The sequence below is a fragment of the Equus asinus genome, chromosome 25 (assembly GCF_041296235.1).
Source record: "Equus asinus isolate D_3611 breed Donkey chromosome 25, EquAss-T2T_v2, whole genome shotgun sequence".
Taxonomy (NCBI): Eukaryota; Metazoa; Chordata; class Mammalia; order Perissodactyla; family Equidae; genus Equus; species Equus asinus.
Genome location: NC_091814.1, coordinates 31848415 through 31863396, shown reverse-complemented (window position 1 = coordinate 31863396; position 14982 = coordinate 31848415). Strand labels below are relative to the sequence as shown.

General features: G+C 49.2%; 1 protein-coding gene across 3 annotated transcripts in view; it reads right to left on the bottom strand.

The window, feature by feature from the left end:
* The window catches only part of CAMK1G (calcium/calmodulin dependent protein kinase IG), a 29595-nt gene extending 21674 nt beyond the window's left edge, over positions 1 to 7921 (bottom strand). Inside the window, exon 1 of one of the 3 annotated variants that reach the window (XM_014834943.3) lies at positions 7811 to 7921. Coding sequence is in view for 2 of the 3 variants with exons in the window: in XM_070497133.1 (XP_070353234.1) it covers positions 6807 to 6858 (52 nt within the window). In the remaining variant the exon portion in view is untranslated. Of the gene's footprint in view, positions 1 to 6806; positions 6944 to 7810 lie in introns of those variants that run through there. The other 2 variants (XM_070497133.1, XM_070497134.1) reach the window with 2 other exon arrangements.
* Between the last annotated feature and the right edge of the window lie 7061 nt (positions 7922 to 14982).

Sequence of the window (14982 nt, the reverse complement as noted above, 5' to 3'; positions counted from 1 at the left end):
TAACATAAAATACCACCTTGAAATAGAGCAGGAGGAGGAAAGGCCATCTCAAGCCCGTGTATCTTCTTGGAAGACTCTGGGTCAGTAAAACGAGACTCTTTGTTAAACCTGAAGACATTGAGATGCCATAACAGACAAGTTCAAACGTAAAGTTTCCCACTCCCCTCTTACTGCTTGGGGTAGAGGGCAGTAGGAGTTCATGAGAAAGATTTTATAGGAAATGAAGCTACATTTTCTTTGCACATTTTAGTATAGTGTGTAAATTAGCAACCCAGGTACATAATAATTGGTGGTGTTATTATTAACAATGCGTATGAGAAATGTTAAGAATTTCTCAGCAGGGGGTACAGCTGAATGGAGATCTGGTGGCCCATTTGTTGATTTGCTCTGTTGGCAGGGTGGCAGCCCAGAGGGACCACAGCAGTTCAGGGCTCAGGTGCTGGCCAGAGGTGGACTTCCCAGCAAAGCAATGGTGGGCTGACCCTTGACTTGGAGGGCACAGTCTATAAGGTGGAAACAAATGGACCCTGACTGGTACAGACTGCTTTAGGGAAGATGAACTCTTTGAAAAGAGGGCTATCTTGAGCCAGATACCATTCTGCAGATTCTTAGCCCCAGATCCAGCAGCTTCTAGTTATCAGAGTGGTTAGCATCTGGGTTTGAACTAAACACTTCTTACTGTGTAGACACACTGTAGCTGGAAGTCATGAAGAATGTAGGGGATGATGGCAAAGGGGTGGACATTAAAAAGAGCAAAATCCACAGGGTCAGTTTGTGTGTCTCCCTCTCTGTCTCATTCCTCCTCCATAGAACAACAGGGCTGCAGAAGATGCTTTCCCAGGTGAGGAGCCAATCAAGAGCCTTCTTTCCAGCTCAGGCTGGGTGTGCATTACTCCCCCTTCTGGAGGCCCCCTGGAATGACTGCCTGCTCTCCAGGAGGCATCACCAACTCATCAGCAGATCTGTACTCACTGTTCCTTTATTCCCATCTCTCTTAAATAGCTGAAAAACATAGTATTCTTAGCCTAAGCGAGGCTCTAAGAAAACATCTTTCCCGCCCACCCCTCCTCCCATACACTCAATCCTAACAGTTTAGTTCCATCTTCAGAGCAACGTGAAAAACTCAGGGGCCCAGATCTGAAACCCCACGTCCTTCCCAGCCCGCCCTGACCTCAGAGCAATCTCAAGGCCCCTGTGCCCTGTGTGGTGGAGGGCCAGGAGTGGGCTCCAAGACAGGGGCCGAGGTTCTGCTGCTGTATCCTGCTTCTTTCGGTTAAAGTCCTCCCTTTCCTCTCTTGACTTCTTTAAACTAGCCCCTTTCAGAGGAAAAGAAAACAAATTCTGAGAATGGTGAAGCTCCAATATTGCTCTCCTTTGTTTCCAAAGTACTCCCTGCCCCTCCCTCTATTTCTGGCAACAAATACCACTGGATTTCAAAGCTCCGGAACAGCCCCTATAGAATTCTCTGAGATTTAGAGCTGATTTCACATGTTGACCTCAGGAGACGCTGTAGATGCTGGCATTCCTGGCTGGTTCAGAACCCTCGCTCCTCAACAGGGTAAGACCCTGAAGAATATTCTGCAAAAATGGCTTCTGGCTAAAGGAAATGACCTTATTCATGGGACCATCTTTGAGTTGTGGAGGTAACACTCCTTCGTTCAACAGGCATTTATTGAGTACCTTCTGTGTACCTCCTGGACTAACACAGACATTTCTGTAATATGAAGCTCCCCTTGAAAGTGCTTGCAATCCAGTTGGAAAGATCAAACATAGGTATATAAATAAACAACTAGAAAGACAGGCTAGTTGATGGGAGCTGGCAAATGAATAGGCACATTGGATCAGGGCCAGAGTGGTTCAGAGGCTGATTGTAGGTTGATTGCTTACGTGTGGGTTTGCCTCACCCGACTGTGAGTGCGTCAAGGGCAGGGGCCATGTGTTACTCATCTTGGAATCCCTAGGGCCTGCTGCTGAGCCCGGCATTTACTAAGGGTCCAGTCCATATTTGTTAAATGAGTGAATGAGGAAGCAAGCCCTGGGTGGCGTGGCGGGGGGCTGATCAGGTAAGGCTTTGGGGAGGAGTTGGACTTATGATGGGCAGTGACATATTCTTTATATTGCTCTAGAGATGCAAGAAGCCCTGTGCCCTGGGAAGGGAAGGCGGTAGGGGTCTCCGCTCTATAGTTCTCACTGCGAGGCTCTGCCTACAGCATAACAGCACGAGGGGGCAGAATAGCCACAGAGCGCAGAATTGTCTTGGCTTCTTCTGTCATCATCGCTTCAGTGACAGACAATGCAGGGCCTGGGTTGGATTCTGGGTCCAGTTCTTGGTCAGCAGAACTTCCCTGGGACACTTGAAGAGGCACTCCCCACCCCCCACCCCAACCATTCTATCTAGAGTCAGCCCCTCAGCCCCAGGTTATGCTCTATCATATGAGCCTGATCATTTCTTCTGCAACACATATGACAATCTGAAATTCTCCTGTTTATTTGTTTGGGGTCAATATCCTCACCGAGAAGTAGCTCCATGTGGACAGAGACCTGGTCCATCTCCTGTCTCCCTTGGGCCTAGTACAGCATCTGGCTCCTGGTTAGTGCTCAGTTATATTTTTTGGGTGGTCTTCCTGGTCTCTTGGAAAATTTCACAGCAGAGGAGACTACAGAGGGAAAAATTCTTCCTAAAGGGCAGGCCGCAGTCTTCGGGAGGACATTGTCCCTGAGTGCAGCCCTTTCTGAGCTTCTGGGGATAAGCTGTGTGATCCTTGGTGGCATTCAGCCTGGCTATTTATGAGGTGCTGGTGAGGGATGCTTGGACAGGAGCCCAGGAGGCAGGCGCCCTCACATGTTTCTTCCATAGAACATCACCTCCCTTTTCTCCTTCCCAGGCCCCAGTGGGTCACAGCAGCAGCACGAGCACCAGACAGAACTCTAAGGCAGACGAGGTTTATCTTCAGAGGCCTCCTCATTGCCATCACCATACCCTGAAGGTGCCAGGTCACCTCATGACCCCACACTGCCCTGGACCTTCTCTCTGGACCCTCACTCCTGCCTACCCTGTTCCACACAGCCTCCTTATGAAAAATTTCCTATTTTGAGTCACAGCCACTTAGGACTCTCCTTTGAGGTGCTTATTAAATGAATCAGCTGGTCTAATTGCTTAAGAGTGTTACCCTTCCTGATAAGATGTCCCAGAGTCTTGGGAATATCATGTTTCAATTCAATTCAATTCAATGCAATCCAATCCAATCCGATCCGATCCAATCCAGTCCAAGTGTGTTTCCCAAACCCACAGCAGAGTTCCTAAACTGGACATGAACAAACCAGAGGAGATGGGGACTGGGAAGGAGAGAATCTTTGAGTAGCACCTCTGCCTCCTTCAACTCCCAGATAATGGCTCTCAACTCTACCTATAGGAAGAGCCACCGTGCCTTCACTGGTGCTCTCACTTGAAGCTTCTGAGCAAGGAGGTGTGAATCGCTCTAGGGTGTGGTGAGCAGGCTTCAGAGCCTTCCCGAGGGACCATGTATGGCTCTGTTACTGCCCTCAAAGGAACCAGCCTGCCCCAAGACTGCTTTATGGTCTGCTTCCAGGGTTTCCCGTTTCTCGGGAGCATGACTCAGAAAGGCCTCTGGGTCTTGGGAAGGAGGTTATCGGTTGGACCATCTTTAATAAGAATGTGCTCTCTGCCTCCAGGCTGGGGACATGGAATCAGGCAGTACGTAAATCACTCAGTTACAAAGGAGCAAAAAGGCTAAAGCTGGGACATTTTCTTGCCCGGGTCCCACAGTTTCCTGGACTCTGGCCCATATTGGACTTTCCACCATCCTCTGGATTGAGAGGCATGCTAGAAAGAACTCAAGTTCTGGCTCCAGTCTTGGCTTGGCACTGAGGAACTGGGCAGCCCCGGGCAGAACACTTCATTTTCTCTGGGTTTCGCTCTTTCTCCTTAGTGAAAAGAGGAGACTGGACTAGATTAAGGTTCCCTCAAGTTTGTTCTTTAGAACATTAGTCCCAAGAGACTCTCTGTGAGCAAAGTGGATTTGCTGCCCCTTCTTGGAGAATTGCGATCTGCATTAGCTTATTAAAGGCTCTGAGGACCATTAAAGACACCTATTTAATCTATTTAACCTAACATCCCCCAAATTGACCAGACCGTGAAACTCCTTCCTTTTCTAACAACTACTAGCATCCAGGGGATCTAGAGATGCTCAGAGCTTACTTTGGAAAACAGCAAGTAGGTCAACTCTGATGCTTTGGGATTCTCCATTTGTTTGAGCAATATATGAAATTTCCAGCAACCTGCTGCCATCCGTCACAGTCCTGCTCTCCTCACAGTGTCATATGCATGTCGGCTGGGTCTGTGTGTGCTGTCAGAACACATTTCCAGTTCCTAGGCTGCAGCTCAAGTGGCTGGTCAGCTTACCAGAGCCCAGGCCCTGGACCCTAGAGGCTGCTGGAGACTTCTGGGTGGATGGAATCTCCAAGGAACATCAACTCCATCCCCAGCCCTCCCTCTAGTCCTGCATCTCAAAGGCCAACTCTGCACACCAGTTTCTGTTCACAAAATCATGGAGAAAGGAGGTTTTTTCCGGTTGCCTCCTACAGTTTATTTCAGGCTCAAGCCCCCATTTAAGCTTAACCAAATGCCTCCTGCTGCAGTGACAAGCCAGAATTCGTGTGGGGCTTGAGGTTTATTGTGCTCCTCTTATAGAGGAAGTGAAGAGCATTCTCTAGGGCTCTGTTTGGTAGCTGAGACGTTAACACATGGGAGTCACTGGAGAGAGCAGGGTGTGCTACTTATTCTTAATGTGCCCCTAACCACAGCGGGCCTCAGTTTGCTCATCTGTGGAATGGGAATCGTGATCCCTGCTCTGTTTATTTCTCAGCATGCCTGTGGAGGCCCAACACATCAAGTGGCATGAAAGCATTCTGCAATCTCTAAGGTGCTATGCAGTGGGCCCACCTTATAGGTACATAAGTTAAATACCAGGCACTGGGAGAGAGAGACAGGGAAACAAATCATTTAGAGGTGAGCACACAACAGGAGACATGAATCTGCTCTTCCCTCAGCTGGTCTCAGCTCCCACATGCCTCTCACAGTGTGCGCATCTCATCTCACCGTGATTCTGAAGTGTTGAAAAATATACATATTTTCATACATCATGGCCCTGAAATGCAAACCAACGACTTCATCTGGTACTCAACCAAGAAAACAGAGATCTGTTGCCACACTGTAGGGAATGCTGCGTGTGTTGGGTTTCTTCAGGGGAGTATGCTGGTCTCTCCTGGGGCACCTGTCTAAGGAGTTTTCAAGGGTAATAATGTTGACTGTGTGCCTGCCACAGGCTGCCTTTAAGCCTAAGACCCATGCAAGAGATGCCTGTATTATACAGATATGGGGCTCATTACTACAAAACTACCACGCCTCCCGGAAGCGGAGGGGAGGGATCTCCACCTGGGGAGGGGTGCACAAAAGACAGGCTGAGCCCAGGACGGCTGTGGCCAGAAGCTCCGCGTTACCAGCCTTCCCTCCGAGGGCACGGGTCTGAAGATCACAGAAAGCCCGTGCATCCCCGGGCTTGCTTGCACGCTGGCAGCCGCCCAGCCGCAGCCCCTCGCCCTTGACGGTGGCGGCGCGCCTGCAGTTGTAGCGCGGGCGCCGCCGCTCCCCCGCTCATTCATGCTGCGGCTCATTCACTCGGCGGGCTCCGGCAGGCTGCGGCTGCGCCCCATCACTCGCACGCACGCACGCGCTCCGGGCGGCAATTTATTTCTGGCCGCGTGTGCGTGTGTGAAGGGGGGACAGGGAGCGAGGGAGGCGCTCTCCTGTTAGAGGGGGCTTCTTTGCAGTCCCGGCCAGAATTGCTCCAGGCCTTATAATACCAGCTGCCTGCCCTGCCGGGGATGATCACCTGGGTGGGACACGGTGCTAGGCGCTTCACCTGCATCGTCTCCTTTAATGCCTCACTGCCGCCTTTCAAGGGAGGCATCATTAACCTCATTTCATAGCTGAGGTACTGAGGGGTCAGAATGTTAAGAAAAATGCCCCAAACCAAACAGATAGTAAATGACAGAGCTGGGTTGGGAGCCCCCGTCCATCAGACGCCGACAGCGCGGTCTCCTTGCCTCCCTTCCACGGAACCTGTTGCCTCTTTCCTAGAGGTGCTTGTCGGGCTTTCACTTACCTCCGCCCTCCTCCTTCGGCTGCTTTCATGCAATGCCCACACCTGACTGATTCCCCCTGGAACACGGGGCTCCCATGACCTGGGAAAGGCTGGACCCTGGGAACGCTCAGATTTCTCAGCATTGAGGCTGGGACCGGCATCGAGTGCCCCAGCCCCTCAAGCCTTTTCTCAGTCTGACCTCAGGCTTCTTTCCCAAAGTTTCGCCCCATCTTTCTAAAGAGTGCTCTTAATACACACACACCCATAGCTATCTGTAATATCATGGAGAGGTCACTGACTATGTCAGAAGATCTGAGTTCAAATGCTACTATGACCAAATGGACACCGCCAGCATGCAGCTTTGCAACCCCAGGCAAGACTGTTTGAGTCTCAGTGGTCTCAGCTCTACTAAGAGAGAAATACTATTGGCCCCATCAGCCTGATGGTCTTGTCCTAAAGATGATTAATTAAAAGCACATTATAAACTATAAAGTGCGGTCCCCATATCAGTATTACTAAGCACTTTGTGATATGGCCTATCGGGTCTCATCTTTGGCCCTGCTTATTAAGCTTGGGGCTGTAGGGCTGCCAGGGGCCGGGCTCTGTCTCCCGCCCCTGATCTAGGAAAGATCATTTCCTTACCCAAGACGGAACCTGCTTGACTCTCTTGAGCCTTCTCAGAGGTTTTCCTCATGATCAATTTATCTGGCTTCAGAGCAAGCAGCTGGCCAGCCACGCACTGCAGCCAGACCAGCGGGAGCCCTGGCAGCCGCCTCCGGGAGCCTCGGGGTTAATGTTTGTGCGTCAAAGTTACGTGGAGAGAAGGGGCCACGGTGCGGATGGGGGTGGTGGTGAATCCAGACCTCCTTTTAATATCTTTACCTGAGAACTAAACTAGGGAAGTTTAAAGACAGAAGGGAGACAGATGCACCTCTGGGAAAGGTGAAGGAGTGGTCTTGTGACTGACAACGCCCGCCGTGGCTGAGTCCTGCATCCTGACACAGCCAGGGACCTGGAGCCGGAGCCCGTCCATGGACCCTGCCAGGAGGGACTGAGGCTGGTCGGCCTTCCTTGGGTTTGCAGAGCCACAGGCTGTTTACCAACCTCCTTTTGCCCACTGCCTCTCTTAATCCTCATAAAAACCCAGCCAGGTAGGCAGAATGGACATTGCCCCATTTGACAGATGGGGTCAGAGAGGTTAAGAGATGAAGGTGGAGCAGGAGGCAGAAGTGTAACCATGCGGGAGGTCCTGACACCCTGCAGATGGACAGCCCCTCCCTGGGACCTGGAGGACTGTCCCCAGAATGCATCCTGAAAGCAGGCATTGCAGGAGGGGCGTATACAGATATTTTACTCCCCTTTCCCCGCCCAGAAGTGCAAAAGGTTCCCACTCAAGCCAATCCTGAAGTGATCGCCAGATGGCTCCCCACGGAGGTTCCCCCTGGACCCCCATTCAGATTTATTTTCCAAGGCACCTACAACTTACCCTTGATCCCACAAGAATCGGGCAAGACTGGAACAGGGGCTGAAATAAATACCCAAGTTACTTGCAAAAGTGTCTCTTCAAACCCACTCTCTAAGGGCCACATGCCTCCGCTAAGCAAAGAGACCTCCTAAAACCAAGAAGAGAAGCAGGTTCATCTTACCCAGGGACTCAGAGGGAATCGGCTCGAGGTGCTCCCACTCCAGCTCCTACAGGTCTGTGAGGATTAGCTGCTCCAGTGCTTTAACAATAAACCGACTTAAAGGGGAGGAATGCAGAGGTTTTCTTTCCCAGGACTGTAACCAGGCAGCCTTAAAGGGGAGGAAAAGTAGCTAGGGTGGCTTGCCTCTCTCCTTCCTTTCCTCTGCTCTGCTTTCCCTCCCTCCCAGCAGCACCGAGTCTGATCGAGAAGAATGCTTTTGCAAAGGGGCCCTTTCGTGCCTCGTATGTGTGCGTGCGTGTGTGTGTGTATCATGTGCATAATTGTGTTTGCATTGATGTGTGTGATAGAGAGAGAGGAAGAATAACAAGCAAAAATAAAACATGAAATTATAGGTTTTCATTGGCCCAAATGGAGTGATAACAGAAAATCAGAGAAGCTTTCTGGGACTGCCTGCCTCAGTTTCCCCTTTAAGCACTCAGTTGCTGGAGTAGTTGTCTAACAACACCTTCCTGAGCAGTCGGATATCTACCTTGGCTGAAAGTAGAGACTGAAGAGCCCTCAGTGTCCACCTGGCTTGTCATCTCTTGCAGAATCGGAAGAGAAGCCCTTGGATATCCCACAGGGGGTCCCTAGGTTGGGTGGTTCCACCCACAGTCTCTCATATGGCTCCTCTCCTCTGTTTCTAGAAGCATAGCGTTCTGATCCCATCCTAGCATCCTTTTCTCAGTCCTAACCCACTAGACCCTAGGAGACCACTCTCCTCCTGGAAATTCTCTGCTCCCTCTCTCCCTCCTACTCCCCTCTGCATCCTACCCTTGCCCAGACTTTCACAGTCTCCATCTGAGCTTCTCTGTGGCTGCTCCTTCCGTGCAGCTTCCTCGAACCTCTGTCTTCTGCCCTCTTGCTTTCTTCTTCTCTACTCACCCCTGAATCTTAACATCCACTCACAGGGTCTGTTACCATCATCATGTGAATGTCCCAAATCAACACCCCCATCTGGGCTGTGGACCTTAATCTCAACATCCACATGTCTACTTTCAGCCACAAACAGACCTGAACGTCTTACAGCTTCGTTCAAACCCACTCTCCTCCTGTTTCTCCCAGCTACGCTAAAGGGCTGCCATCTTCCCACTCAAGTTAGAAACCCAGGTGCTTCCTTTGCCTGTATTGTCTCCTTCATTGCCTTCCAAATCCAGCTGGCTGTTATGCCCTTTCAATTGTTCCTTTAAATTAGCTTTTAAATTGTGCCTTTTTATTTTGTAACATTTATGCATTTTTTTGGAATAAAGAACACATTTAAATAGGTCAGAGATCAGATTTGTATTAAAAGACATACTTTTGAGGTGTATCACCCCACTCAACTCGTCGTCCAGCCCTCCAGAAAAAGAGGCCATCCCCTCTATCACTGGCCACTTGTATTAGTTTCTTGTGTCTCCCTCCAGTATTTCTTTATGTGGATACAAGCAAATGATATATATATTTCCCCCTTTCTTACACAAAAGGCAGTAAGTAAATGCTGCCTCTTTTCTATTGTCATCTCTACAATCTTAATTCAAGCAGTCCTTTCTCTGGGGTGCTGTTATGATATGCTACGCTCTAACCGGTCCTGGGTTAGGTAATCAACAGGGATAGTTAAAAGTGGCTCTGGAGAAGCCTTCTAGGTTGGATGCCATGGTCCTCTATTGACTGGATGTGTGGCCTTGGACAAGAGGCTTAACCTCTCTGTGCCTCAGTTTCTCCCTCTGTAAAATGGGATAATTACTGAACTTGTTTCATACACTAGTAGGGTGGAGTGAGGCAGAATGCTAGTTGCTTAGTACAGTGACTGGCACATGGTAAGCTGTTAATAAATGTGAGCTATTATTATTGTGTCTCCAATCCATTTCATTCTTGCTAGAATTATCTCAATAAAACATATTGCTTCCACCTCAATAGTATCTATTACCTACAAAATAAACTCCAAACACCTTAGCCCATCACTGAAGGCGTTTCAAGATCTGGCACAAAACTATCCCTCCTCCCCTGAGTTCCTCCATCCCCCCAGCTGACACCCCAGCAGTACCATACGAGATACTGATTTCTAACACGCCACTCATTTCCAAAGCTCCTGACCTTTGGTTATGCTGATCTATTAGTAGAGAATGCCCTTTCCTCATTCCCTGCCTGTGGAAATGCTAAAGATTTTAAAAATCCACATCAAATGCCATCTCATCCATGAAGCCTTCTACGATTTCCCCACCCTCTTAGAACTAACCATTCCTTCTTCCATGCTGTTCCCCAAACTCCCTGTCTATAGGTCTCCTTGGTTCTTAATGTTTTTCTGCGTTTCCACTGCTTAGATCCTCTGGGTATAGTGTCTCTGACTAGCAGCTGTCCTCCTCCTGTTGGGACACTGGGATTGGGGAGTTTATCACAGCCTGAGACGATCGAGCAATGCCCATGGGCATCAACCAATGTTAGAAGGTTTATCTCCGTAGGGAGCTGAATCCCGCCTCTCTGGAGTCTTCCCTAGCATACACATATGTACACTCATTCCTTAAATATTTATCAAGCGCTGACTATGTACTAGATATTGGGGACATGAAACCAGACTCAGACTCTATCCGCACAGAACTTCTACTGTCCAAGCCCACAGATCAGTCAGTTCCGTGCTTTGTAATGTGCTCTGATACGAGTTTGAACAGGGCAAGGGACTGCCTGTCAGCTCCAGCCCCCCAGAATCTCCTTCCTCCTTCCCCTCCCCTCCAGTCCCCCTGCACACTGCTGGCCTTGGCTAGCCACAGAGCCAGGAATGCATTCTCAGCCGTGCAAAGAGTAATAGGTTCAGCAGATGTTGCGTGCCATGGGAGAACTGATGCCTCTTTATGCTGAGGTCAGGAGGCCCATGTCCTCGCAGGTGCCAATCAGCCCATACGCCAGACATCAGAGGCCCGGAGTGGAGGCAGAGCCTCCGCTGCTTGAGTATTGGCACAGGTGACTAGAAACCGAAGAGTATTCGGGAATGTTTCTCAAGGAGGTGGAAGAGAGCTTTTGGAGTGATAACATATGCACTCATGCACATACACACACACAGGCTTGCTATATTGCCTCGTTCAGACTCTAATAACTTTATCTCTATGTTTTCCCCAATCAACAATTCAACCAAATATTGATGAAACATGAACTATGTGTCCAGTAGAGGAAACAAGACTAAAACACTGAAAACAATAGGAAACCAATCAATAGCTAAATAGGATACTATTAACTCATACTAACACCTGGGATGGGGCCATGAGGAGTCTGCTGTGGGCTGGAGACATCAGGAAAGAATTCATGGAAATCAGCCTGGGCCTTAAGGATGACTAGGACCAGATTTGGGAGGTTTGCTGGGTGGGGTGGGATTAGGAGAAACAGAGGTTGAAATTCATGAGATGCGTGCTGGAAATGACAAGGTGGCGCTGCAGTGTGGTGGGAGACAAGGCTGGACCAGTGGGGTGTTTGAGCAGCCCGGCTGAAGGCTTTGAACCCGGCCACAAAGGCGGTACAGAGTTACCGTAGGTTCCTAAGTAAGCATGTTTGCTGCAAACCAATGGTAGGGCCTGAAGTTGGGAGAAACTGTAGACCGGACAGTCACAGAGGGGCTTTGCAGTCACCAAGACCTGAGGGGATGAGGGCCTGAACTAAGGGGGTGGCAGGAGTGGAAAGGAGAAGGGAATGACTTGAAGGAGGTGCCAGTGCCTATCAGGGAGCATCCTTCTCTCATCCCAAATGACGGATGGGTCTGAGCTTATCCAGCTGTTTGCTTCACCTGTGGTGTTGGCAAAGGGAGAAGTGGCCAAGTGTACTCACTAGGTCTCACATCCCCTGCTCCCACGTGCCCTGCTTACCCCTCAAATAAGCAAGATAAGGGGTCCTCCTATGGTTTAGTATAAGGAGGAGAAAAGGGAGGTGTGCTCATGAGGACAGAGTGATCCTTTCTCTGTCAAAGAGCAGATTCCTGCCTCACCTGGTCTGGATGGTCTTTTATATTTACTTAGATCTCTGGATTGAGCCCTTGGGATATCCAAATGACAGCAAGATGTCAGGGTGAAAAGGGAAGGGAAAATGATCTCCACTCATTCACTCATTCATTCATTCATGCAACAAACATTTATTAAGCGCCTACTCTATCCTAGGCAACATGCTGGGCTCTGAACATGAAGTCATAAACAAGGTAGGTGCATCTCTGCACTAATGAAGCTTACATTCTAGCAGTAAAGTCAGATTGTAAACAAACACAGATAGTTACAATTGTGACCAGTCCTATGAACAGTTTAGGGCATTATGAAAGTATATGTTAGGGGGACCTTACCCAGCCCTGAGGAAGTGACTTTCAAAGTGGAATCAGAAGGAAGAAGAATTAGCTATGTGAAGAGTCAGAGAAAAGAAAAAGCAGCATGTGTAAAGGCCCTGGGGTGGAAAGAAGCCATACCTATTGGAGAGACAGAGAGAAGTATTTTGTGGCTGGGCAGTGAGAACAAGAGGGAGAGAAGCCCCCAAAACAGCTGATGAGGCAGGAAAAGGAAGAAACTGTGCAAGGTCTTGAAAATATGATAGGAAGGAATCTGAGAGGGGAGAGGGCCACCAAAAACCAAATACTACTTATTTCATAACACATTTTCAATGTGAAGTTGGATAACCAAGAATGGAATGGGCGCAGGGAGTGGGGGCGGGAGGAAGGGAAGAGAAATTATAGGACAGCAGAGACAGGCTGGCACCCAGGCATGAATCAATGTAAGACTTGCTACTTTAGTATTTATTTGTTTTAAAAATAAGACACCAGATTTCTAGTACTTCCAAGAATAGACAATGCTATATCTTGGTCTACATTGTTCCTGCAGCCTGCGATGTGCTCATCTTTTTATTTGAGCTGGACCTTTAAAAATTCTCCTCTCCTGAGCACCCTCCCCTGGTCCACGGGCAAAATGGACGGCCCCCTCTGTTCTCCCAAAGCCCATCTCCGCAATGGCATCTGCACTGCTCCACTGGGGTGGAAATTGCTCTGATATATGTCAAGGTTGCCCATTAGTGACAAGCTCTCTAGGGGTAGAAACCATGCTTCAATTACCTCAATCCTACCATATCGCCTGGCAGAGAGCTTGTTCCACAAAAGTCTGCAAAATCAAAGGGCTGAATCAAACCTAAAAGGAGTATTTTTCTGGTGTATACTGAATTTGACACCATTAATAGCAGAAAGAGGAGGAGTTCAGTGCATCAGTAATGGGCTCACCATGGGCTGCCCCTACACAGAGGCAGAATGCAGAAGAATATATAAAATAGCCCATTTCTTCTGGTTTACGTTGCATCTTCCAGTTTCTTTAGAGTCTGCAGAGAGTTGGGTGTCAGGGGTGGGCCATGCAGTCAGGGTCTCTGGCTGCTTCCCCCGGCCCCCTCACCTAGGGAGGACTTCTTCTTCTCCTCTTTCCCATGACTCCTTCATCGTATAAGCCCTTCTCTAAGATCTCTCTATCTTTCTCCTCAGCCTCTGCCAAGGTTCAGCAAACATTCAGCTCCATCCAGCTCTACCCTGGGTGGGGCGGGGGTGGCGCTGGATCTTGCGCATGGAATGTCTACAAGGTGAGTAGACATTCATGTGATCCCCTCCTCACGTGTTGGCTGTGTGTCTCTGTGCTAAAAGAGCACACCTCCGTTGCCTTGAGTCATATTCCTAAACGAGCCCATCCTTTGTAGATGCCGTGTTCCAGGAAGAAGTCAGGAAGGGGGTGGGGCACAGGGTAAAGCCCATCACCCTGGGCTTCGGATTTTTGGCTGATGACCCAGTCAGTTCCTATGTGGGCATCTGCTTCTGGTCCTCAGCAGAGACTGCAGTACATTTTCCTCTGTGTCCATCATATCTGCATGTGTTTCTGTATCCACAGCTGGAAGAACGAGCGTGTGACCTTGAAAGGCAGCAGGAGGGAGGAGTCAAGGGCTGGGGTGGGCAGTCATGAGTATGACTTGCCTCATCCAAAGTTTTATCAAGGCTACTTACAAAGTATGTGATTGTTCAGTTTGATTTTAATCTCCTTTTCCTGTTTCTTCCTAACCCTCAAGGGAACAAATAAGAAAAGGAATGGCCTATAAAGGAAGAATTGTTATAGTGGGAATTTCACTAAAGCATTTAGCCCACATCTCCAAGTTTACAAACAGGCCCTGGATTCGGCCCCGAACTGGGGTTTAGGGGACCTGGCATTTGTCCCCATAGCATCTTTATTAGCCAAGCGACCTGGGATGAGTTTAAACCTCAAGGATTTTCCTGTTGTCCTCTGTCAAATTGCACTAATGCTGTTAGTGCACCCGACACGTCTACTGTCGGGGTCAAATAAAATGAAAGGCCATGTGTGAAACATGAAAAGTAATGTTGCCTTTATTCTCTGTTGAAATCACGTGTCCCCCTCCGGGTCTGGCCCCCGCATCGGGCAGAGTTATAATGCAGCAGGATTGCTCTTGGCTTCTCCAGAGAGAAGGTGGCATGGCAGGGCTCCCTCACTCCCAAGAGTGAGCTGCCACTGCCCTCTAGTGACAGTGTTCTCCCCGGACCTGGTGCCTGGGTCCCCACTGGCTGATGGGGAGAGCACATCTTTTCCTTGGCAGGACTGTTTCTGATCAACCCTTCCTCAAAAAACCCTTGCCTCAAAATTCTCCATATTCCTCATATGGGAGGTGATTGCTGTTCTTTTCTATAATATTCCAAGAGCCAACAAATGTTTGTCTGGTGTCTACTATGAGAGGGGCACTCCTCTCCCTCCCCCCACCTCTAGCTGCTGCCCCCTTCCCCTTAGGAGGGGAAGTCTCAGACCAGTCATCCCCAGGATGTCAGCCCCAGGATGATTACTGAGACTTCTCCCCCTTCCCTTGTGGAAAGGACCCAAGGGGACTACAGAGACTGTCTGCTAATCTTCTCTGTCCCCCTGGTGCCCAGTGCAGGGCAGACATGCTGAAAGGATTCATCTATTGAGGAATTTGTCCACTGAGTGACTAGTCGACCTTCAGGAGTGCCTCCTCAGATAGACCTTGAAATTCTGTAATATGCATCACCTCTTTGAGTCATAGCGAAGAGGTTATCAGTCAGACTGGAATGCAGACTTGGGATTGAATTTTGGGTTCTCTATTACTAGCGGTATGACCCTAGACAAGTTTCTTAACATTTCTGA